This window comes from Pantherophis guttatus, chromosome 1 (assembly GCF_059756535.1).
Source record: "Pantherophis guttatus breed Tessera chromosome 1, ASM5975653v1, whole genome shotgun sequence".
Lineage (NCBI taxonomy): Eukaryota > Metazoa > Chordata > Lepidosauria > Squamata > Colubridae > Pantherophis > Pantherophis guttatus.
In genome coordinates, this window is record NC_142063.1 from 253786378 (window position 1) to 253812868 (window position 26491).

Here is a 26491-nt window from a genome sequence, read left to right on the forward strand (position 1 = left end):
AGAGCCCGGGCAAGGGCATCGAAGCCGGAGCCGCCGATGATCAGCAGAAGCAGCAATCGCGGCGTGGAAGCGGCCGCGTTTTAGACGCGGATCCCTCCGCTGGTCTTCTCTGCGGTGAAGCGCTGCCGGAGAAGTGCCGGCAGGACAATGGAAACGCAGGCGCAAGGTGCGTGGCTTAGCTGGTCCTTCTGGGGAAGCCGCGTGCGTTCGTTTCCATTCTTCTTGTCAGAGATTTCCAACCTTTTTTCTTCCCCCCCCTCCCCCCAAACCGCATTCGCTTTCTGCTCGGTATTGTTTTTTTCGGGGAGAGGAGTGGGTGTCAACCAAAGCTTAGACCTCTTACTCTGGTTGCAAAAAGCAGAGAAAGTTCTGAAAAGAACTCGCAAAATAATCCTAATCGTAATAGATGAGAGGGAAAGACACGGTGTTCTAGAATAAAGCATTGTTTCTTTTCTGTGGATCTTCGAAGGTTAGGAAGTAGAACCTGGCTAGGTGGCTCAGTGGCTAAGACACTGAGCTCGTTGATCAGAAAGGTCGGCAGGTTCGGTGGTTTGAATCCCTAGTATAGGTCTCCTGCATGAGCAGGGGGTTGGACTAAATGACCTCCAAGGTCCCTTCCAACTCTTGTTACTGTTACTTTGTTTTAAGATACATTTTTTGGGGGGTGAGCTATTCAAGGGACTTAACTCCCACCCCCACCCCAAAATATATCTTAAAACAAAAAAAAATTAAGAAAGTTGAGAGTTCCGCATGGCTCGGTCTGTTGCTGTTACCAAACAACTACAAGCTTGAACCGTAAGCGGTCCAGTGATGAAAAAAGGCTAAGAACTTGTTCTTCTGGGTCTCCTTCAGTCCAACCTAATGCCGTTTTTTCCGGCAGCCAGGGCATGCTCTGGTTTGGCGCCGTGCAGCAGAAGCCCAAAGCCCTAAAGTGGCGTGCTCCGTTACTTTTACTCTCCCGTCAAGAGGCGCAGCCTGGTAAATATTGATTCTAATTCTTTACTAACTAGATCAGATCGAAGCACCGAAAGAGCCATGGCAAAGCGCTGAGGACACTCTCTCCGTTTGTAGTTTCCCCCTGAAAAGGCTCCCGTGTATTCTTAAAACGTGCGTTCAAATACAGTAAAAGTTAATAAAGCAACAACTCATTTTCTTCTTTTATTACTTTGGGTTTTTTTGTCAGTTGCAAAGCAAAGCTCCTTTGTTGAGTTGGTGAATAGAATGCGATCCATTGTTTACCTAAGGCTTTCTATGAGCCTCGGGAAGGCCCTTACTTTCAAATCACCTTCTAAGTCTCTTACCCCCGCCCCCCCACCCCAAATTTATTATGGAATACGGCTTTGGTGTATTAAAGACAATTGTTTCCGTAAGACCTACTTGCAGCACTGTCTCTTAAGGAGTTTTGCTTGGATTGCTGTGTAACAGGTTTGGCAATAGAAAGTAAATGTCAGAATCTCTCTTAAAATCCTTGTTCCTTGTACCACTTGCTTCTTTTTGGTCAGTGAACTTTATGAACCACAGCTTATGTTATTTGCTGCTTCTGTTTACATCCCTAATTTCATGCCTGCATTGTTAATAAATGCCATTAGTGGAGAAAGATCTAGTAAAATTAGAGCTTTTCCATGGAGCATTTGCTTCGTAATGACGTCTGTCCTATAATCCTCTTCTTGTGACTCCATTAGTTACATCAATATCACTTTCTAAACCTAAGAAATCACCGAGGAAGGCTTTTTATATTACTCTTTTTTAAGGAGTGTTGTTCAGAAAATTTTAGCTGGTGCCATTTGCCATTTTGCATACATGCTTGAATATTTCTGAAAGAAACTAATTGTATAACTTTCTGCCAACTAACTTATTATTGGGATAATTTCATACTGCCACCTTGTAAGTAAAAAAAATGAACATTTGAAACAAGTTTGCAAAATAAGAGAAGTTGTTTTAAGTGAATACATCCGCTCATTATTGTTTAGTTTTAATAAAGGGATTGAATGTAATTTTGCACGATATCACAGTTGAATAATTATTTATATTTCTACCAACGGCTAGTGCTGAGTGAGATTTCTTTCCAAGTAAAATATGCATTGCATCAGGCTGAAAAAGTGTACAATTGATGCAGTTTAAACATGAATTGTTTTGATAATGCATGCAATTAGTCTCAAATAATTGAAAGAAACTCGTTTCACTGTGTTTATTCACCCCTCAGAGTCATTGTTAGTTGCAACTGCCAGCTTTCTGTTAAAACTCATGGATTTCAGTGGGACTTGCTGGGGAGAGTACGCTTTGGATGCCAACTTCTTACATTATTAACTGTGATGTGTAAACTGACATGATAGTGATCATCCAGAAAAATCAGTTGCTGGTTTCTAGATGGGGCGGAGCCAGCATCTGGGTTCTGGATCCTCTAGAAAAGCCAGAGCCATTTTTAAATGAGTACCTTTTCTCTGACAGGTTCATAAAGCTTTTCCTCTCAAAATATTCACAGGTATGAGAAATATTTGCGAGTGATCACAATTTTATTTTGGAGTTCTGCTCTGTGTGGCATTTAGTTAACTATTTATTAAGCTAAATAACTGACGATTAGGGCACCTTCAGTACACTTTTCTAATAGAAAGTTGCCAAAATGATTTCAATAGTTAAACTTTGTTGTGAAGGATTACCCAGAATTCATTTAATGCTTGTGCTGGCTGGTAATATGCTTCCCACACATTATGAGGTGTTAATGTAAAGCCTATAAAAGATTTTTTTTTATGTTTATTGTTTTGAGTTATGAAAAGGTTGCAAGGAGAAGAAAACATTGTACAGTTCAGTGCCTCCTAAGGGAATAAGTATTTTGAAGTACCAGGCATTCTTCTGAAATCTTTTGTAGAGTGTTGTGAAGAATTTTGAATAGTGATGAAAAGATTTTGAACTGTGGGCTCTCAGTTTCTTGAACAATTCTTATTCAGACTTTACCATAATGGTGTTTGGTTATCATTTTCACTTTCTGCCCACTTGATATGTGATATCCATCTAATATTGGAGGGTACTTCCAGAATAAAAGAATAGCTTCCGTGCAAAAGATCATTAGATATGGGTTCCAACATGTAATGGGTATATCTGCCTTTCCCAGAGTTGAATGTTCAGAACTCCTAATAGTCTATTTTAAAAAATAATAATAATCAAAATCCAGAATCAATAATCAGAACAAACATACAATAACAAACAATTATTATTGCTAATCTAGTTCAGAAGAACTGACTGATCTGGAAGGTGCATTGCTTAGAGCAGAAGTGTCAAGCTTGTGGTGTCACATCTTCACATTATGTATCGCAATTTTTTCCCCTTTGCTAAACTGGGGGTGGGCCCGTTTAACACCCCTGGCTTCGAGGGAAAAGCAGGAATACACATAACTTGCTGAGTCCAAGTTGATAACCTTTTGCATTGGTGACAAATTTATCCAGATGAAAAAGAATCTTCCACTCTTTTTAAGTATTAATAGCAATTGTCAAGGAACATTCAATCTATTGAATATTGTTTGAGTTTTCAGAAAAAACATACAAAGAGAAAACGAGAAAGATTAAATCTCCAAATAATGTTAATTTAAGTAGAAAGGAACATGGATTACAATCTCCAGAGTACATTACTAAATGACAAAATATTTGGGGTGGTGGTGGGGGGGCAAACGTCCAAAGGGAGTAACTTTCTTGAACTTATAAACTGTGTTTCTTAGGAATATATTAAAAACAGAGAGATCCTCAGATGGAATTGGAAAAATCAAGATGTCCCAAAGATGCTTTTTCAAGAGGCAACTGGACTTTCTTTGTTTTTCTTCGAAGACGTTTCGCTTTTCATCCAAGAAGCTTCTTGGAAAAGAAGCTAAATGTCTTCAAAGAAAAACAAAGAAAGTCCAGTTGCCTCTTCTTTGGGACAACCATGACCTGGATCACTGAGAATCTCCATAGACAAAAATCAAGATTGCAGCCTCAGTTATACAATCAGAGATCCACCTTTTTTACATTACATCATGACGTGAAATGTAAATGTAGATAAATCATAAATGTAGAATGCATGTACAAAGGGAACGGGGCTTTGGAAGCATGGGTGTGACAGCCATCTTGAGTTTTTTAACACCCCTTCTCCCACCCTCAATTAGTGACAGGTATTGGGCACTGCTGCTGTATGCCAATGATTCAGCATTTCTGTCATTTATCCAAGTGGGTTTAGGAGAGTTCTGAAAGCTTTAATGGAATATTGTGCTTCATTATATTCATGACTCCAAAACCAACACTAGGCTCTTCTTGGGAGACCTAGTTGCATTTAACCCGAGTGGCAAATTAGAAATAATAAATCTGAACAAGTTCCGGTTTTTAAATATCTTGGCATAATTTCCCAAGCTTCCAGAAGCTAGAGGGAACAAATCAGATCCATCTTTGCCAAAGCTAACAGCAGTGTTAAGGCAATTCTAGGCTTTTTCCATTCTAAAGTGGGTAGATGCATGCTTGCCACTACTGAGTTTTTAAAAGCTAAAATTATATCCCAGATGTCCTACAGTGCTCCTGTGTGCATTTACAGTGAAGCCCCAAGACATTGTTCAGTCTAAGTCTTTATGAGCACTTTTCTAGGTCTCATGCTGGGTCTCAAATGCCTTAATCTGCATGGAAACCCTTTGGAGGGGAGAGGCCACAGTTGCTTCCACTTTTATGAGCTTTAACTTTTTGTTCTCTAATGGCTCACTGACCCTGTTAATTCTCCTTGATGAATTTTCATCAAGGTGGAAAGTGAAAACTCTTAGCTGACCTGTGTGGTTACAGCCTGTCTTTTTTCTACTTCTCCTGGCTTTAAAGAAAACTAACATGAAAAAACTCTTGGAAAGTTTTCAATATCATGTGGCAGAAGGATTTGGGCACTTTAGCACTAGTGGGTTTCAATCCAAAACCACTTTATATTTCCAACAGCTTATTCATCCTTATTTGTCCAGCACACTGCAAAGTGTTTACTTCGTCTCATTACAATGTTTTACCTTCTGCTGTACTAGAAGGGAAGTTCTGTTCAATAGAATCCCATTCACCAAGAAATGTAGCCCTGGTAACTTATGTTTTCTTTTGTTGCTTTTGCAATAATGTATGTCCTGGTAAGGGCAGGTGGCTCAGTGGCTAAGATGGTGAGCTTGTCGATAGAAAGGTTGGCAGTTCAGCGGTTCGAATCCCTAGTGCTGTCTAACGGGGCGAGCTCCTGTTACTTGTGCCAACTTCTACAGCTAGCAGTTCGAAAGCATGTAAAAAAGGAAGTAGAAAAATAGGGACCACCTTTGGTGGAAAGGTAACAGCGTTCCATGTGCCTCTGGCATTTAGTCATGCCGGCCACATGACCACGGAGATGTCTTTGGACAGCACTGGCTCTTCGGCTTTGAAACGGAGATGAGCACCACCCCCTAGAGTTGGGAACGACTAGCACATACGTGCGAGGGGAACCTTTACCTTTACCTTATGTCCTGGTAAATGGCAGGAGAAGTCTCCATTTCCTGCAAATAACCAAGAAGGAACCTATTGGTGAATATGAGAAGCAAAATGCTAGTTTAAAATGACCCTGACCTGATCCAGTACAGTTTATACTTGTAGAGGAAATCATTGTGCATCTAAAACCTATTAGTGCTGAGTGAAATATAATAAATGACTATGTTTTTTTCTTATTTATTTGATGTATATCTCCATTCCTACCGATGAATAATATTCAAGGCAACTAGCAGTAAAAAAAAAAAGCCTAATTAAATTTTGGATTCTTGTATTTCATAGAAAAATGAAATACTGATTATGAAAATGAACTGATTATGTTTAAATCATTTCTGTTAACCTAGCTCATATGCTGTTTAATGTTTACTTCATTGGTACAGCAAGCTTTGCCTAATTAGAGCTGCAGTCCTAATCAGCTACATTACTGTGTGGTTTCACTAAGCGCAACCAGTAAATTTAATAACAAGTCTCAAACTCCTTTGTCTGTTGTTATTTGATTTAATTATTTGGATGCCATCAAGTTGGGCCCAGCCATTGGCAACTGCATGAATCAATATTCACCATCTCAATCTGATCTGAAAACCTGTAGCTCTTCTAAGGGGATAACACTGATCTCTTGATCCCACCCATACTTGTTGTCTTTCCTTTCTTCTACTTGCAAATCATACTTCTACTTCATCATACATTTGCATTACATGCCCCCAAATTAGTTTCTGCATGCTACTCATCACTTCAAGGGATCAGTCAGTCTTTATTTAATCCAGGACTGATTGATGGGTTCTTTTAGTAACTATTAATCTATAATTGAAAGCATCTGGGTTCCTGCTCTTTCTAAATATACAGCTTTTAAACTATCCATTGTTAGCGGAAAAACATTCCTTTATCTTCATTTTATCATCCTGATCTTCATTTGTCATAGAAATATTCTTCCTGCATAAGTTTGTTCATAAATGCCGGTAGCTGTTCCTGACCCAAGAAGACAACGCTGTCACTTCTTTGCCATGAACTACAGAGTTATTGCAAAAAACTGGGTGACTGGTAGATGGCAGCAAAGACATGGAGGTCAGTTTGGGTTTACTCCTTCCCTAGTATGGATAATAGCACCATGAAGTCTGTTTGTTTCTATCCTTAGAAGTAAGAATTGACATATCTTAATCTTCTCACCTCCAAAATCTATGTTCTGACAATGAATTGTATTCTCTTTTCTGAACTTCTTAATTGTTCTTAAGAGCTGGTTCCATTTATATAGTTAATATTAGTCTGTTTGATCAGTTACAGGGAATTGGTCTTCTCGCTGTTCTCAGTATCTGGTTTATCATTGAAATAAAGTGGTGTTGTACAGAAAAAGTATTTTCAGAAGCATGATGTTGCTACATCACTTTTAATATTAAACAACCGTGCAGTACCAGTTTGCTTTACAAGATCTATATTAGTTTAAGGAGCAGAACAAGAAGTATAGTAACTTTGTATGATGTTATTGCATATAATGACAGAGAATGATGTAATTGGCTTTAATTAACTTCCCTTAAGGTTGACATTTCAACCAGAATACACAAAGAAATGTGAAGGCATTTCGTACCGGTAACTACCTGAACTGAATAGCTCTTTGGAAATTACATACAAATGCTCTGCTTCCTTCCAATGTTCCTTTGTTATTTCTTTTGAATATATTTTGTGCCATTTAAATCATCATAAGGTCTAAATTAATGAGCTGTACAAAGTAATGATTATGAGGGAAGGTTGTATATGTGATGGAGAAAAAATGAATGTTAGATTTGGCAGCAAAGAATTGAACATATGTTAGCTGGTCAACGTGTACTGTTTTCTGCAGAAAATTTGGATCCGATATATTACAGCATGTCTACAGTCTTTAAGCTTCATAAATTTTCACCATGTCTCAAGAACCTTTGGTTCTATTTTTAAAACTATATTCAAGCTATTTATTATAAAATCTTCTTTATAATAAAGATGTCCAGTATATCATCTTGAGTAAATTAAGTCATAAGATCAAATGAGTTGACAATCTATATGGAAAACTGGATATGAGAATCCTAAGGATAAGTCTTATCTGAGCTTAGAATATTAACTGGGTAGTCTTGGACAGCCTAATGTATATCAAATTGTTCACGTTCTCTGTTAACACAAGGAGCACACTCTACACTGTAAATTACTTAAATTGCTTCTATTCATATTATAAATTTATTTCCAGAAATCTGGACTTGTACGCCTATTTATACTTTCAAGATTTATACACTAATGATTATTCCTTACAGCTAGCCGTTGACTGACATCAGCTCATTTAGTGACCATTCAAAGTTAGAATAGCACTGAGAAAAATGACTTATGACCTTTTTCACACTTATGACCATGACAGTTTCTCCTACGTGATCACCTTTTGTGGCCTTATGACTAGCAAAGTCAATGGAGAAGCCAGAATCACTTAATAACCATGTTACTAACTTAACAACTGCAGTGATTCACTTAACAACTATGGCAAGAAAGGACATAAAATGGGACAAAACTCACTTAACAAATGTCTCACAGCAGAAATTTTGGCTGTAAATCGAGGACTATCTGTATTTGTGTTATCTTTATGTCTCTCCCCCCCCCCCATCACTTGTCCAGGAGGACCCAGGATTCGAGTTTGCTTTGAAGGAGCCCATATATTTTCACTCTTTTCTGTGTTATTTCCAAAGGTCTGTTAGAAAAACTAACATTCCACGAGACAGATGAAGACACCATCACTGATGTTGATTTGACCAATGTGATTTCTGAAGAAGAGCAAGAAGAATTAAAAGTTGAAGTAATCAAGGTAATTTTATATTATCATTTTAAATCAAATATTCTTTTTTTTAGAATTCATTGCTTTTACTATTTTTTCACTTTCTAATATTTTGGGTGACTTAGTTGTGCAAAGCTATTGGATTATAATTACAAGCAGCCCTGGTTAAAACAGATTATCTGGATCATTGGGGTTTAGATTCAGATCTGGATATGGAATCAAAATTGCAATGGTTGCTCTTGTTGATAAACTTTGGTGCAACTGAGATAGAGGGATGTGGTTATCCCAATCATCTTGGACACTATTAACCACAATATTGTCGTCCTAGATCAGGGGTGTCAAACTCAAGGCCCGTGGACTGGATCTGACCTATGGGGTGCTTAGATCTGGCCCGCGGTGCCACCCTGGAAACAGCAAAGGACCGGTCCACTGTGCCTCTGCCAGTGAAAATGGAGCTCGGGAAGACTGTGAGCTCTGTTTTCGCTGGCAGAGGGCTGCAGGAGGATCCCCCCAGCCTCACCCGGGCCACCACAGTTGCCTCCGACACGAGTGATCTCGAGCTGACCACGCCCACCCTGGCCACGCCCACCCTTCCACCCGATGTCCCTTAATGAAATTGAGTTTGCACCCCTGTCCTAGATTGTCTGTCAGAATTGGGAAACGGGAGCTATTATTTTTCAGTTGGCTCCCTGAAAGTTCAGTTGGTCAGATTCAGCATATGTTTTGGTGGGGCCACACAACACCCAATAGTTTGAGGAACGAGGATTATCCATTCCGGGTCACTTGTTTATTATTGTGTATCTGTTTATTATTTATAAAACTGAGTCAAAATCAAGTACAAAGAATTTTATGTTTAGCTCTATAAGTTTTTATTCTCCAGTGTTTCCTCCAGTGTGAGGTGAGGTTAAGGCCTTTATCCTCAAAGCACATGCCACAGTGCAAATTGTTTTGTAGTCTTTGTGATTATGGAATCTAGGTCAATTCTGATCTTAGAACATTCATAACATTCAGATGCCATACTATTTCATTGTTTCAAAGAAGTGCCCTGGAGATTTGCCTTCAGAAATGCTTGAAACTTCTCCAAGTTTACCAATTTTCTGAAGAGTCAATGAAGTTTTGCTTGTTTAGATTAGCTGTTACCCTTCCATTGGAAGCTATGAGCCTCCTGGCTCTCCGCACCTTTGCAGACAGTCAGTAGTTAAATATACTTATTTATTTATTAAACCTGACTACATTCTCCAAAAGTAATAAACACTGTAAATATTATACGTATAACTGGTCCTCTCTCCTCACCAACTCTACCAAATTATAACACATGAAGTTGGGGCTACCAGAATAGGTTACAGAAATTAGATGACCAGCAGATTGCATTCGGAAGGTATTGCTCCAACCCAGTGCTCATCTGAATTTTTGCAGGTTAGATCTGGTAGATCTAGATAAGGGGTGTCAAACTCACAGCATGCGGACGGGATGCAGCATGTGCTGGCCATGCCCATCTCCCAGTTTAGCGAAGGGGGGGGGGAAGTCACGTCACATGACGTCACAAGTTTGACACCCCTGATCTAGATGAAGCAGAATTCCTATCGATACCAGCTAGTTTTATTATAACCCTAAATTTTACATCCCATTCTTTCGCATCTTAGATATTTTTTAAGACTCCTTCTTCTAACCATGCTGGCTTATAATACATGAGTCAGTTTTTTAATTGTTTATATACACTGTCTTACCTAAATTTCCCAACCATTGTTTAAAGAGACATGTGTATATAGAGATATTTACAGAATCTTTACTCATTTCAGAATTTTTACATGAATGCTGTTATGGATAATAAATAAGCAGGCAAGCTAAGTTTAGGCTGCTTTATGTTTATTTGCCAACTGGTTTTCAACTGTTTCATCCACATTTGCCTTTTATCTATGTTTGCATATTAAGTCAAGTATCATAGAAGATATGTGCCCAACCCCTAGAAGATTCAGATATCATAATACTAGAAGTACTCAAAAGTTTTGAATGGGAAAGTTTTATATTTGAAACAGCTTGTTTCAACCTTACTGGAAGAGATGCAATGCCATTTCAGCCATTCCAGAAAAATTTAGAGCTTGAAAATGGTGTGTTGAGCTCATGGAGCCATTTGATTCTGGAATGGCTAGAACAGCTCTGTAGTGCAGGATATTTCATATTTTGCATTGCTCTTTATATCTCCATATAAATGTTACAATCTACAATGGCGTATTGCAGAGGTGGGTTTCAGCAGGTTCTGACCAGTTCTGGAGAACCGGTAGCGGAAATTTTGAGTAGTTCGGAGAACCAGTAGTAAAAATTCTGGCTGGCCCCACCCCCATCTATTCTCTGCCTCCCAAGTCCTAGATGATCGGGGGGAAATGGGGATTTTGTAGTGACCTTCCGCTGGATTGGGGAGGGAATGGAGATTTTACAGTATCCTTCCCCTGCCACTCCCACCAAGCCACGCCCTCCAAGCCTCACCACGCCCACCAAGCCACACCCACAGAACCGGTAATAAAAAAATTTGAAACCCACCACTGGCACAGTGCATCTTGCTTTGTGACATTATGTAAGTTTAATTGGGTTTGGGGGTTGTTTTTATTTATTTTTATGCTCTGACATAGGGAATTTCTTGAATATTTTTTTTAAATTATGAAACTCATGGCCCATAAAGTGAGATTTTATTCGGAGTTGGCATAACAGTGGAGGAGTACATACAATAATTATCTTTATTTTGTTACCAGTTTATTTTGCGCCTACGAGACACAGAAAAACCCTATGTATGTTTTCAGCATATCCCATGGCTTTTATCAGATTTCAGGGGAAACTACACAGCATAACCTTCTGGAGCTCTTATCACCCACATTGCCCTTTTTCTAGAGCCACCTTGCTTTCTTCCTACCAACTCCACCCCTCTCTTTCCTTTTCCTGATGCTCTGATAATTATGCTGTACTTGTCACAACTGGCTAAGTATCAGGAAGACAGACCTTTTATTCTTTTTCATTTAATCCAATTAGACAGCTCTACAAAACAACAGCAACAACCCCAAGACCCTTTTTGGAGATATGAAAATAACCTTGGCAGTAGTTGCTTTGTTGCTGGAATGCACCCATGATTGACTATGATATCCTTTTTGTCTGCCATAAGTTTAGGCTTTTATAGTGCTTCTACTTCTTCCTTCATGGGCAGTTTCAGTCAGTAGTTTTCAGAAAAAAAAAGTCAGGCCAACAGTCACTCAACTGTGGAATACTTTAGGGTTCAGTTCTCCTCTTTCAGGATTTAATATCTATATTAACCCACTGGGAGACATCAACTGTTAATAATAATAATAATAATAATAATTTTATTTCTATACCGCCCTTCTCCCGAAGGACTCAGGGCGGTGTACAGCCTATTTAAAAACACAGACAAAACAATGATATAAAATTTAAAATAATTAAATAAGGGGCTCAAATTTAAAACCCCAATAAATTTAAATACCCCAATTTAAAACTATTGTGTTGATAGTCCGGCCTGGCGGAACAACAGGGTCTTCAATGCGCAGCGAAACACCCGGAGGTCGGAGATCTTACGAATTTCCGGGGGCAGTTCATTCCACAGGGCTGGGGCTCCCACAGAGAAGGCCCTCCCCCTGGGCGTCACCAGCCGACATAACTTGGCCGATGGCACCCTGAGGAGGCCCTCTCTGTGGGAACGAACTGGCCGGTGGGAGGCTATTGGTGGCAGAAGACGGTCTCGGAGGTACCCGGGTCCTATGCCATGGAGCGCTTTAAAGGTGGTAACCAACACCTTGAATCGCACCCGGAAGACCACCGGGAGCCAGTGCAGCTCGCGCAGGAGGGGTGTCACATGGGCATAACGGGTTGCGCCCATAACCACCCGCGCGGCCGCATTCTGGACCAGCTGGAGCCTCCGAGTGCTCTTCAAGGGGAGCCCCATGTAGAGAGCATTACAATAGTCCAACCGGGAGGTGACAAGGGCATGAGTGACCGTGCGCAAGGCGTCCCGGTCCAGAAAGGGCTGCAACTGGCGAATCAGGCGAACCTGATAAAAGGCCCCCCTGGCCACGGCCGTCATGTGCTCTTCTAAAGACAGCCGTGCATCCAGGAGGACACCCAGATTGCGAGCCCTCTCTGTGGGGGGCAAAGATTCACCCCCAATAGTCAGCGATGGCACCTGCTGACTATATCGGGGCGCCGGAAGCCACAGCCACTCGGTCTTGGAGGGGTTGAGTCTGAGCCTGTTCCTCCGCATCCAGACCCGCACGGCCTCCAGGCAGCGGGACATCACATCAAGGGCATCGTTGGGGTGGTCTGGGGTGGAGATGTACAGCTGAGTATCGTCAGCGTACAGATGACACTTCACCCCAAAACCACGGATGATCTCACCCAGCGGCTTCACATAAATGTTGAACAGGAGGGGCGAGAGGACCGACCCTTGCGGCACTCCCCATGCGAGACGCCTCGAGGTCGACCTCTGCCCCCCTGCCAACACGAACTGTGAGCGGTCGGAGAGGAAGGAGGAGAACCACCGCAAAACGGTGCCCCCTATTCCTAACCCCCTCAACCGCTGCAGCATGATACCATGGTCGATGGTATCAAAAGCCGCTGAGAGGTCTAATAGGACCAGGACAGAGGAACAACCCCTGTCCCGAGCCCTCCAGAGATCATCCACCAACGCGACCAATGCTGTTTCTGTGCTGTACCCCCGCCTGAAGCCCGACTGGTACGGGTCTAGATAGATAGCTTCATCCAGGTGCCGGGGAAGTTGTCGTGCCACCACGCTCTCAACAACCTTCGCCACAAAACGAAGGTTGGAGACTGGACGATAGTTGGCTAATTCAGCCGGGTCCAGGGAAGGCTTCTTGAGGAGGGGCCTCACTACTGCCTCTTTCAAGGCAGCAGGAAAGGCACCCTCACCCAGAGAAACTGTTAGTTAGGAGTTTGGTATCATCTGTATGCTGAGGATACAGCTTTGGTACAACTCATTCCTACTGTGCCAGAGTGAACAGGTGATGTCATGGAAGTCTTATCCCAATTCCTGGCGGGAGTATAACAGATTAAAGTTTTAACCCAAACAGGACAAAGCTACTGCTTTGTTGTTCAAGGTTCTCAGCCAGCTCCAGCCAAGTCTTAACTCAAGCATTACTCCCTTGGAGGGTCTTTTTGAAGCTACCAATTCTCCTGAGAGGGCCATATACAGGGGGATCTTTATCCATCTTCAGGCATCTTGTAACAGTAATTGTAATCCTCATCATCACATCAGTGGTGGGATTCAAATTTTTTTATTACCGCTTCTGTGGGCATGGCTTGGTGGGCGTGGCAGGGGAATGATACTGTAAAATCTCCATTCTCTCCCCACTCCAGGGGAAGGTTACTGCAAAATCCCCATTTCCTCCTGATCAGCTGGGACTTGGGAGGCAGAAAATAGATGGTGGTGGGGCCAGTCAGAGGTGGTATTTACCGGTTCTCCGAACTACTCAAAATTTCCGCTACCGGTTCTCCAGAACTGGTCAGAACCTGTTGAATACCACCTCTGCATCGCATGCATAAATTACAGCAGTGTGATGTACATGGAGATGCCTTTGAAGATCATCTGGAAGCTACAAATTACTAATTACTTTCAGTAATTACTAATTACTGTCACCAGGAGTATAGTGCAGTTCAAGTTACTGGCCTATAAAGCTCAATATTGCTTGGCATCAAGGTATTTTCAGGACCACTTTCTCCATCTAGAATTATTCTGTCCAGTGCAAACCTCTTGGGAGAAACTTTAATAATCCTAGATTTCCATGCTATGGGAGTGGGGCTAAACCAGGACACTATACATTTCTGTTTTAGCTCTAATACTAGAAAACACATTGGAGCTTAAATTAACCTCCATTTTTGCAACCTTTTCCAAATTATGGAATATTCTGTAACTGTCATAGGATTGTTATACTATGGTTATCACTAATTCAGAGTGATAGACTGCTAAGATATTGTATGGGCACTATAAATATCAATGTAAATAATTTATTGCGAATGTTTAACTATATTTCTGTGGATGGTTTGTTGTTTTCTGCTGTTTATATCATAGTCATATTCATTAATTTTGACATTCTTTAAGTGAATAAAAACAATATATATTTGGTAGGGATCCAGTTATTTGGGATTATTGTATTTAAGGAAAATGTGCCACTTAAAATTAATGGGCATGAACAACAAGGAGTAATGATCCAAGCTTTTCCTTTGTTTTATTTCTTATATGCAGCTGGAGGATGAAATTGCAACTTTACGCCAAGTTTTAGCAGCCAAAGAGAAGCACCTTGTGGAAATAAAGCAAAAACTGGGCCTCAATCTGATGAATGAGCTGAAGCAGAACTTCAGCAGAAGCTGGCATGATGTGCAAACTACTACTGCGTGAGTGCAAAATCGCTTTCTTCTTTCCTCTAGCTATTACTCAGTATAACTTGCATAGGCATCCAGAACTTGGGGTGGAACCAATTTGATTTCTACAACTCAATTTTTATCTAGCATTCTATCATGACTCTACCTGGAACGCTCTTTTGTTGGTTTGGACTTTCTCATGGAGCACTTTTGAGGTTCAAGACAAAAGAACTATCAAATCTGCCAATTTACGCTCTTAGAAATAATTGTGGAATGCCCAGCTTATGTGGGATGCTTTGCATCTTTTTGGGGAAATGGAGTAGTTGTTTAGCTACCACCTGTCAATGAAAACCCATTGAAATTAATTTGTCAGGTACAGAAAAGACTGAGCCTTCTATGTTGCAAGGTTGCATTGCAGTATAGAGGAATCTCCCTTTTTTGTTACATTAATTGAAGGAAATATACTGGACACTTTAGAATGAATATTGGATATTATTCTTTGGACAAACTAACTCCATTTGACTTTCAAAAATGCATTGTAGATAGATGGGCCTATCTGAGTCCAAGCAGATATATATTTTAATGACAGCACCAGCGATTTAATATATAGGAAATCAAAAAACAACAACCATGAGATATTGCTTGCATCACTTTTCAGTTTTTGCATTATCTCTCTGCAAAGAAGCTAGTTTCACGCACACTTTTGTAATGCATGACAGGCATCCAATTGATACACCAGACTTTGTTTTTCTTCAATTAGCCCTTATTAATTATAATGACCCATTAAAGTTTCTAAATTCATGGAGCAGGTAACGCATTTCCTTCTGCCTCTAAATGGTTTCAAACTTTTAATCAATAAAAGTTTGATTAAAGGTAATCAAGGTAAAGGTAAAAGTTTGATTGGGGTAACTTTTAATAAAAGTTTAATGCATTTAATAAAAGTTACCCCAATATTCATAATAAAAAACCAATTCATGTTAATATTCTGCAAACACTTAACTGCAGTACAAATGGTAAGATTTAAATCTGTTACGTTCTTAGTTTCCTAAGTTTCCTTAGTTTCTCATCATCCACTTTCCATCAAAAGATATAATTCTGATGATTACTTCATTGTTGCCTAGAAACTTTTAAATGGATTAAGGCTCAGTTGGACTTATTTAAGACTTTGAAATTAATTGAAAGAATCCTTCCTCGTGGGAGAATTTTTCTTCTTACACGCCGAGACTAATAAAACGCTTTGAAAGGTTGGACACAAGAGGGCAATAGAGGGCTATCTTAAAAGAAGTGTTTGATATATGGGTGCAAGAAGTTTTTAAATTATTCAACTTCATAGCAGAATCAGAAGGTGTTATTGAAGAGGAAAAATCCTGTTGCTTAAAACTGAAGTTGACTTAGAAATGCATTTAAAAATTACACCCTAGGGAAAGAGATGGAAATAATGGTTTACAAATTAAATTGGATGATGACTTAAACATTACAAAAAGATAGACACATAATAAATCAGAAGATAGATGTGGAATACTATCCTATGCTAGACTTACAAAAGGGATTTGTTGGAGTTATCCCTCAAGATTGGGAGTGGATTGATCCAAATTGGTTAGAAGGAAACACAGCTGCCTAATTCTCAACGTTTATTTCTGGAGGTTCTGATCCACATGTTTTTACTTCTTTCAGGTTGTTTTCTAAATGTTTGAGTCATTGACAAATATTTTGGGGTGCCCATTGACATAATCATGATCAATGGGCACTCCATAATTACAGAGGATAAAGGTAGTACAAATATGACACTTTAGCGGGTTCTTTGTATTATTATTATTTGTTAGTATTATATCCTGTTTCTCTTAATGATGTGCTTTTTTATTTCACTTTATTATTTTATTTCTCCATTCCTCTAGGTCACAGTTGTTTTCATTTTAAGACTTAATAGAACAAAGAAATATATTGAATTAATTTATAATCAGTGAACTGGGTTTGGTAAACCAATTATACCAATATAAATGTAAATAGATTGATGCCATCTGCTTGCTCAGTATTTTTACAAAGGATCAGAGTAAAAGAAAGAATAGTAGTAATAGCGTTTGAGTATGAGCATATACCTCCAGCATAGGTACAAAGGTAAAGATAAATTGTGAGATACGAATGAGCATACTCAGCAAATACAATTGACGAAAACTGACTTGCTGGTTTCTAGATTTTAAAACAGTTTTGCAGCTGTATTGAAAAATGGAAATTAAATAACAAATTAAAGCATGACCTATAAATCAGTCATGTGCAAATTTAAGAGGATTGTGATATGCATTGTATTGGCTGTTTTAAGAAGAAAAGCAGAATTCCTTTTAATGCGAATCTGTTCAATCAACTCTGCAGTTAGTGAGCTGTGACTGAAATGGCTATTCTTGCTTTTTTTTTTTCTAATGTTGATATCGTAGTTGACATTTTATTTTTGAAATGCTCAATGCAATGATCTTGATTAGCCATCAAATAAATTTCCTAGCTATGTGATAATTTTAACCAGTATAATGCTTTACGCATCTGTACAATACAAATCAATCTGGCTGATGTGCATCATACCAATGAACTCTGATGGCCTGACATGTACTTAGTGATACATGCTGTTGCTCGCTCTTCAACCAATCTTCACAAACTGCAGTATAAGATAATAGAATTCTAGACTGTTTCTCCTTTAGCTAAGTAATCACATTTTTACTGCCCACCCTCATATCATTCATCAATATGTAATGGATAACTAGCAATTAACATATTAAGGAAACTTAAGTTGCATATTATTTTAGTCCATGGCCGTGAATCTCCTAAGGAAGTTGATGTATAAGGTTCTTGATCTTTCTAGTTTAGAGCATATCTAATAAAGACTGTAATCTTTGAAAACCATTTGATAGTGTTTTGGAATGTGGGAGCAGAAGTACAGTACTCTTAAATCTCTTAAAACAGTACTGTCTTTTTCAGTTTTCTGTATGATTCTTAAAAAAGAATGTGGATGCTTTAATAAGTGACTCATTAAAGCATTCATATCATTGCAATTCATTAAAGTGACCATATTATTTTTCAAACTTGCATGGAAAAGCTGCTGTTAGCAATTTCAAACAATGCACAGCCATATTTAGGAGCATAATAATAATTTGAAAGAATGACTAATCCATTTTAGACATAGATACAACTCGTTCACTCTCATTCACCGTAACTCAGTTTGCACTTTGGCTCTCAATTCCTGTAATAGAATGTTGGCTTCTTGCTTTCAGTTTATGATATGCTGTTATCTTAAGGGCACAAAAAAATGAATCTTTGTTCTTAATTAGGATTGCTATTTATGCTATGCTAGGTATAAGAAGACTCAAGAAACTCTAACTCAAGCAGGGCAAAAGGCCACAGCAGCTATTAGCAACGTTGGAACAGTTATCAGCAAGAAGTTTGGAGATATGAGGTATGCAAGTATGGATTTAATTTAAAGGATGAAATTTAGTTCCTCCTGGTTATTCTTCAGTTTACTAGCTTTGCAAAATTGAATCATAGTTAAATTAGCTTTCATTTTTCCTGTTTTTTCGTAAAGCTTAAGTCCAGTTTGCTAATTCTTATTAATATATGTATAGTTGGGCCACAAAAACTGTATTAGCTTAATTCTTTTCATGGATGGACTCTTAAAGGGCAAGTATTTTGAAGAATAACTATCTGTGGTGATTCTCAATCATCCAGGTCATGATAATCCCAAAGGTGCTTTTTCAAAAGGCAGCTAGAGTTCAGTTCAGTCTTCAGTGCTTCAGAATTGAAGATCCTTCTTGGATTAGAAGTGAAACATCTTCAAGGAAAAAACTAAATCCTTTAAAAAAGCACCTTTGGGATTAAGAATAACTAGTTTACCTCCAAACTCTTAAAAATGCCAGGTACAGTGACAACTGCACGCATTCCTAAGTGATTAGAATGTTAGAACTTGTAAAACCGTCAGTACCTTCATTCATCATTTTCAGTGGACTGCTCTGTCTTTTCAGACAGAGTTGTCTTTCATAGAAAATCAGGATTGATTATTAGACATTTCAAGGTTGAGCTGACTGATGAATAGCAAGGTGATCTGTTCCAGGTTTTTAAGCTTCTTAGACAACTAGTTTTAATTTTGTATTTGCTTTGTTACTTATTGCCAAGGTTTTAGAAGTTTGGTAGGAATGAGGTGAAAGACATTGGAGATAGGTCCGAGATGAAAGGATTAACAACCTTTTTCAAAGAGATAGTTCCTAATCTTCAAAACAATAGCTGGCAATAAAGCAAGTTGCCCATGGCTTGACCTATAGATTGCAAGTTATCTTCCATCATCTTAAGGGGAACATCCTATGTTGACTTTAATTTATATTGTTGGATCTGAGACGTCTCCAATTCAGTATCGAGGGTTGACACTTTTTCATCTCTAGCTCAAACAAAGCCAGTCTTGGCTAATTTTTGCCCACATTAGCTGTTGATTTTGCCATAGCTATGTCTCCCCCTTTTCTAATGGAAAAGAATGATTTGAATGAGGATAATTTACTGTGCAGCTCTCTAATATAATTCCAACTAATAATAGGTACATTTTACCATGGTTATTTGCCACTTGATAAATAATGTAGCACAAAATAGTTGTGTCTGGTTTGTTCTTAAAAAATAATAATGGAGATCTGATATTAATAACGAGCTTTGAAAAAGTAAAGATAAATATGTCACATTAAAATCATATATAAATATTCTTATATTAATGATAAAACTGGGTAATTTTTATAGCATCAGGTTCAGGAAATGATTTATTATGTGACATTAAGTCAGTGTTGATTCTTGGTGATCACAGTTTGATTTTCTCCATGTTTATATCATCAAGGACTTCAGTTGATTCAATTTAAATCATCACTGTTTTCTTTCGTTAGTTGACATAATTTATGCCATTGAATTATATATGACAAATGTGCAGCCCAGCAAGTAAGTTCTGCCATTGAATTCTTTCATTTCTTACAGTGGAATTGTCTTGAAATTATCTTGCAAGTCCTGCTGAATTCCTGTTGGAAGCACAGCCAGATTCATTAATTAATCTAAGGTTTCTGTGCCACTCCATTCTAAATTGGCTCTGAGAAACAAACAAAACTTGGTGATCCTAACCTATCCCATGCTTTTAATTTCACTTAATTTTATGCATATTTAACTGAAACTAACTGGCTCACCTATATGTTTATGTTGCATATGTTGCAACTGATTTGATTTATAGATACAATTTTTAAAACAATTTTGTTGATTTAAGGGATGAAGATGCATTCTGAGCTAAGACATTCTTCTTTTGCTATTTAATTACCAGAGCTGCTGCTGCTGATAATAGTCTATTAAATTTCTGCGCTCTAAAATAGCTTTGTTTTAGGAGTATTAAATAGTTCTGAACATTGCAAACTTCATTTAACAGACACGAATTATTTGAAATGTTGCAGTTTGACTGCTAGCACCCTCTGGGAACAAGTTTTCAAAATCGTGTTCTTATTAGAAACATATTTGAGATTGCAAATATTGATAGTTATAGGGCTGTATAAAGCATTGGAAAGGGGAGCTAAGCAGAGGGCTTTCTACAAATTAGGCATGACTTTTCAAAGTCTGAAAGCATCTGGGTGGTACATAGACACTGGCTGGGACGGATGGAAGAGTATTCATTCATTCATTCATTCATTCATTCATTCATTCATTCATTCAGCTGGTGCTTTGCATGTGCTAACATATTTCATGAAACACCATTTTCACATGCTTTCTGCTCATGAAAAATACTGTAAATATTGTTCAATCCCTCTTGGCACTGAGTAGACTATGTTGGGTTTTGAAAGAACTTCCATAACTATATACCCATGCTTAATTCTTCCTGATTTTTCCTTATGCTGCTGATCCAGGTCACAGTCCCTTGGGTAAGGTGATTGACTATATGTTGCTACTACTTCTTGTTCTTTCTCTGTCTCTCAGTTTCTTATCTGTAAGCCATCCATTATGCATTCCGGAAACTTCGAAATTATATGAAGAATGCCAGAATATACCCCCAAAATTGCTTTGGCTTATCTGTGGATAGATGTATCCATGAGTATATATGATTATACTTTTTAAAACACGCCATATTTCTCATACATACTTGTGGATAAGTCCACCTGCAGATAAAAATATCCTAACTTTTTAAACCAAAATATCATGAAAAATGCAAGTTGGATTATCTGTGAGTATATAGGGTACATATACCAGTGGTGGGTTCCTCCCGGTTCAGTCCGGTTCGGCCGAGCCAATATGATGTCACCGAACCGGTTCTCCCCCCCCCCGCCCTCCCACCCACCCACGTACGTTATTCTTACCTTTTATTTGGCCCCACCCCCAGTCTATTGCTGCCTCCTGAGTCCCAGCTGATGACTAGAGGGAAAAAAACTGTTTAAACTCTTGCCGCGGGGCTTCAAAGGACCATCCTACAGCTGATCAGTGTTAAAAGCAAACAAATGAGTCGGGTCGTAAGTGCGAGGACTGGTCATAAGTGCGAGGACCTTCCAGAAATGACTCTGACCAGCTAGCCACTCCCACCTAGTCACATGACCTCCAAGCCACACCCACAAAATAAGCCACGCCCACAGAACCGGTAGTAAAAAAATTTAGAACCCACCCCTGGTACATACATACTGTAAATATTTGGCAGTGTTTCTTACTATGACAATGTTTCCCTTCCTTTAAGGAGGGAGGTTATTACTTTAATTAAAACATTTTTGAATATATAACTAGATCAAACAGTATAGATTGCTAAGGAATGAAAAAAATATCTGCAAACATTATTGAGAAAGTTGCTAATATGATACTTAAGAAAATTTAAAACTTCCTATTAGAGGTAGCGCTTCTAAAGTAAATATGCATGTATTGATCTTAGTATAAGTATCCATGATACTATCAATTATAGCTTGGCCCTTTCCAGCTGCCTGAAAGCTTGTTTCTTTCTGAAAAATGGAAACAATTGAGTTAGCTCTAAATCTGTCCTTTTTCTCATTTTTAGAATATTTATGAGCAGGATGTGGCTAGATTGTATTGATTTGACTTGTATAGGAGGTAGCTTTCTGTCTTCTGTTTGCTCTTATTGTTGCAATGTTTAAAAAGAGGGTTAGACACAAGAAGTGTTCCCCCCCTCCTCCTCTTCCTCCCATTTGACAAAAGGCTACATGAACTTTCATAGATATAGATAAAGATCCAGGTAGCAGGATCTTTAAAATAGAGCCCTTTTAGAGACAAGTGTTTTACTCTTCAGTCCCGTAAAAGACTGTGTTTATTAAAGGCAACCATTAACCTAAGACTTATTCATCTTATCTTAGAAGTAATGCATTATAGGACTTAACCAATTGAATGCAAGTGGATAAAGTATTTCCTGGTTTAGAATTATTGCTCTTCTTCTCGTTAGTATCTTAATCATTGCCTTCCTTCCTGCTGTTGCTATTGGCAGTCCCCAGACTACTCCAGATAGGCACAATTAGAATGTTATACCGTCCTAACCCCATCTAGCTATAGTCCATCCATCAATTAAAGCCAAATGAAGTAGATTAAAGTGTCACCACAGAAGATCTTCCATTAGATTCTGACAACGGACTGTTGTATTTTAGTGAGATTCCAAAGTAGCTTTTCATCAGTGAGCATGCTCTTAGAATGTAAACTACAATAGTCTACTGCAAGATGTGATTAATGTGAAATCAATATAGCTGCAAACCTGTAATCGCTGTGTATTTTCTCTTCTTTTTCATGCTTTTGCAAAGCAGGTATTCTATCCGCCATTCCATGAGTATGCCTGCTATGAGGTAACTACGGTTATATATCTAATGGTATTGTAATTATAAAAATATTTAATCCTACAACCTTTATATTGAATATTAGGAATGTTTTGCATAATTGTGTTTTCCATTTTTTCTGATACATTTTTAGTTAAAGAAAATGTGTCAGGCTCAGAGTTATTAAGAGACCCTCTTGTTTAGCTGAGATGGAAACTTATTGGCAAAAGAATATTGCACTGAGTATTAGCAGTAATTGATGATGGAGAATGGAAAACATTCCTTATTTTAGCAGTGCCTTAAAACAAAAATGTTTGGATACATTTGTTTGTACCTGATGTATGTTATATTTAGAGAAAATGGGAAGCATCCTTGAGGGGAAGGGCACCCATTACATTTTCTATCTTATACTTTATTTTCAAAGTTTCTAAGGCCAAAGTCCCAGTCAGATCATTTTAATTCAGAAACAAACTCGATTCTAATTCCTGGCTAGAGTATCTGTGTCTCAGTTTCATTTACTAACATTGCCTACATGCCACAGTACTTTCACATCAACAAACTAATTCTCCTAGAACCGTGATGGCGAACCTATGGCACACATGCCACAGATGGCACGTGGAGCCATATCGGTGGCCACGTGAACATTGCCCTAGCTCAGCTCCAGGGGGCCTCTGGGGGGGTGGGGAAGGCCGATTTCACCCTCCCCAGGCTCCAAGAAAGTCTCTGGAGCCTGGGGAGGGCAAAAAACGGGCCTACTGGGTCCACTGTGCCATCACGTTCCAAAAGCGAGGGGAGTGTGGGGTGCATTGAATTATGAGTGTGGGCACGCCCGCATGTGACACACACACACCCCGCACTCCCCCCGCTTTTGGCACACAATGGCAAAAAGGTTAGCCATCACTGTCCTAGAACAATGCCAGAAGTGAATGCTCTGCAAAAAGGATTTGAATCAATTTTAAATGCTTTCTGTTATTTTGTACCATTGAATTAAAGCTTCTTTCTGTATGGCATCAGCCTTCCAACTGAAGTGTTTGTTCCTATGCAAAGAATTGACATACAGTACCCTCTGAACATCATTATTTCTCCAATACAGTCTCAGTCCAAGCTGTCCAAATTTCCATAGATTTGTATCAAGTATCTTTCTTTCTTCTTGAAAAATAGGGCCATAAAGAATTTGTATGGTGATGTGGGCTAAATAGATGTCCAAGTATTTCAGAATAATTCATGTTGTTCTTGGTGCCCCATGTAAGCATACAGCACTTTTCTTCTAAATGGGGTACTTTAAACTTTTAAATATTGACTTAAGGAAATGAACACGATTAAGTACTAACAAATACTGGTCTTCGTTTTATTTATTTTAAGGAATTCTCCTACATTCAAATCCTTTGAAGAAAAGGTTGAAACCACTGTTACAAGCATTAAGGTAGGGATGAGAACAAAGGTGAAAGGGATTAGGGGAGCCAGGCAAACCCTTAAGAAAAACCTTGTGAAAAGTTGGTCAGTTAAGTCATTGTTCTATAAGCAAATTTGTGTTATAAGCAAACTAGATGCTCACAGGGTTCCTTCTATGAAATCCCAGTGCATTTTTAATCCCAGAGTGTTGTTTATGAGTTGAAGTACTTGGTTCAAGAGCAAGCCATATTTTCAACAGAACTTATATCAATAGAACTCAGATCTAGGGCCAGGTCATGCACATTTTTTCCCAGGGTTCCTGGTAATTTCTGTTACTCAGATAAGTTTCTTGTTTTCCCCACAGTACTAATTTGCCCAAAATGTAACATCTGTGAAGGAAAGCGGATGAATTCATAACCAACTTTGCATTTAAGAGCTATCTTGAATCAAGGAACATCTGTCCTGCACTTCAACATACCTAATTTAATACAAATGGTCACAATTATATAACACAAAGCTTGCCTATTTGTTGACACGAATAAGCTCCTAAAACATTTTTGCTCTGGCACAAGCTTCTTGCCTTTTAAACAAGTTCTGCCTCACTTGCTGCTTTGTGAGCAGGGACAATCAAAAGATACAATGAGTTACCAAATAGAATGGGTGCCAAATAGTTCATGGTATAGTAGTCAAAATATGTAAACAGCCCAGAGGGACAAAGATGAAATTATTGATTTTAGCAAAATAAATAAATAAATGGTTTTGTTTCTTCCAGACAAAAGTTGGAGGTACACCTCATCCTGGAGGAAGCTTTGAAGAAGTTCTTAGCTCAGCGGCCAATGCCAGTGCTCGAAGCCCCATTGCAGGCAGCCAACTTTCAGAAACCGAAAAGGAGCTCCATTGCTAGGTGAAGGATTCTTTGCTCTGCTGTTTGCATATGACCGATGCATAAAACGTTTCTTTTCTCCCCAGGGCTGAGTATGAAGTTGTAGGACTGCATTGAGAATATACCTAGACAGACAGTACTAGGCAGAAAGATCGGCTGGGATGCAACCAAATGGCAGCTATTGCTGCAGAAATAACTGCTAGCTGTCCTTCTATGCTAGTTTTATTCTATTTATGCTGATCAGTGATTTTACATTGTAACTTCTATACAATTGTGTCAATTTTTTAAATGGTATATATTATCTTAAGAAATTTGTCCATGTTATGTTTTTATAGTGAATTTCAGAAAATAAGATGAGATTATTATTGTTCAAGCTATTACCTATTCTCCTGGTATAAACAACAAAGCTGTTTTTGCCTGTTCTGTTTATGTGCCTGTTTCTGACTGTTAAAAAAAAATCAGCCTCTTCATTATTATAGGTGCCATTGGGATAAGGATTGGAACCAAAAACGATTACGTTGCAAAGTTTTCTGTCTAAAGAAGTAATGATACACATGCCTTTAGTACAAAGTACTGAGGAAATATTTTTTTTAAAAAACGTGATAATTTTGGAATAGTCAATCAGTAAAAAGTTTGGTGTATATAAACAGTTCCAATTTCCTTGGAAACATGTGGCATGTAGAGCTTTAATCTGATAACAATCTGAGCCAGATTATATCCATGCTTGCGTGCAATTGTTTGAATTGTAATAACGTTTTTCACTTTTCAGTTGGGAGTAAAATAAGTGTGCCTATCCAAAAGACCCGATCATACTTATGCTTTTTAAAAAAGAATATTTAAAATTTCAATTCTTAATTTAGGGCTGGAGCTTTAAACTATGTTTAAAAAATAAATAAATCTTGTAACATATGACTTCTGAACCTGGCAAAAAACTGATATCTAAAAGATATGGAGCTCAATTAAATTTATGCAGCATTAACCAATTTGAATTATTTGTGTTTATTTATAAGTTATGTAGAGTGTGACATGAGCAGCTATTTTTATTTTCCTGTTTCACTTTTGTCTCTCTATCTTGCTGGGTTATGTGGTTCATTTAAAGAAGGTCACTGTTTCTGTTGCAAATATTCAGAGAAGCAGACTGAAAAGCTGACACACGGTTTAATCATTTGGGTTTTCGTGTCTGAAATTCCATAACCGGAACTGCCCAAATGGTGAACGTGTTTTCTCACTTAATACAGACTTTTGCTATGCAAAGAGTCTGAGATGGAAATATCAAAGTGGTTCATACTGTGTCCAATTTTAATTTATTGCTGCATATTCTCGGTACTAGTTGCCTCCTATAAAACTCCAACCATGCTTTTAAAGCAGCCACTTTAATTTTTTGACTCCAATACTTAAAAAAATCTTTGCTTTCCTATCCCATTTCACAGCCTCATTTATTGCCTACATTTTCTAATAAACCAACTGTCAAACCCCCACACGCTGCAGCGCTAAGGCAAAGAAAGAACTCGAACGTCAGCTTCTGCATGTGTGAATCCTTTAATTAGTCCTGCGTACAACAATGCCGGTGGGTGAAGCGAGTGCAACATGCACAAAGTCAGTGTTGGGAGCGGCTGCCTCCCAACGTCTTTTAAATCCTCGCGCTGCTGAAATACACGCCCTTCCGGGTTGCGTGGCCACAGCGCATGCGCACAGGGCCATGACGCCGAAAGCGGGCAAGGAACATCAGAGTGGAGCAGATCCTAACCCGTCCACTGCGTGACCAGCCGCCTGCGTTATTCTAACACCCCCG

At 38.7% G+C, this 26491-nt stretch overlaps 1 protein-coding gene across 9 annotated transcripts; it reads left to right on the forward strand.

Annotated features, from left to right (window-relative positions):
* TPD52L1 (TPD52 like 1) lies at window positions 1-25678 on the forward strand. 9 transcript variants are annotated; one of them, XM_060692205.2, is made up of 9 exons: window positions 46-166; window positions 6409-6551; window positions 8186-8301; window positions 14528-14676; window positions 17981-18082; window positions 20538-20552; window positions 22413-22454; window positions 23787-23847; window positions 24589-25678. In XM_060692205.2, exons 2-9 carry the CDS (start codon window positions 6440-6442, stop codon window positions 24718-24720), a joined length of 729 nt encoding a protein of 242 aa, XP_060548188.2. In that variant the 5' UTR covers window positions 46-166; window positions 6409-6439; the 3' UTR covers window positions 24721-25678. The 9 variants fall into 9 exon arrangements, with proteins under 9 accessions (XP_060548190.2, XP_034274629.2, XP_087738896.1 ...); XM_034418735.3 differs by having other exon boundaries at window positions 22416-22454; XM_060692207.2 differs by lacking the exon at window positions 6409-6551 and having other exon boundaries at window positions 1-166.
* Window positions 25679-26491: the final 813 nt, after the last annotated feature.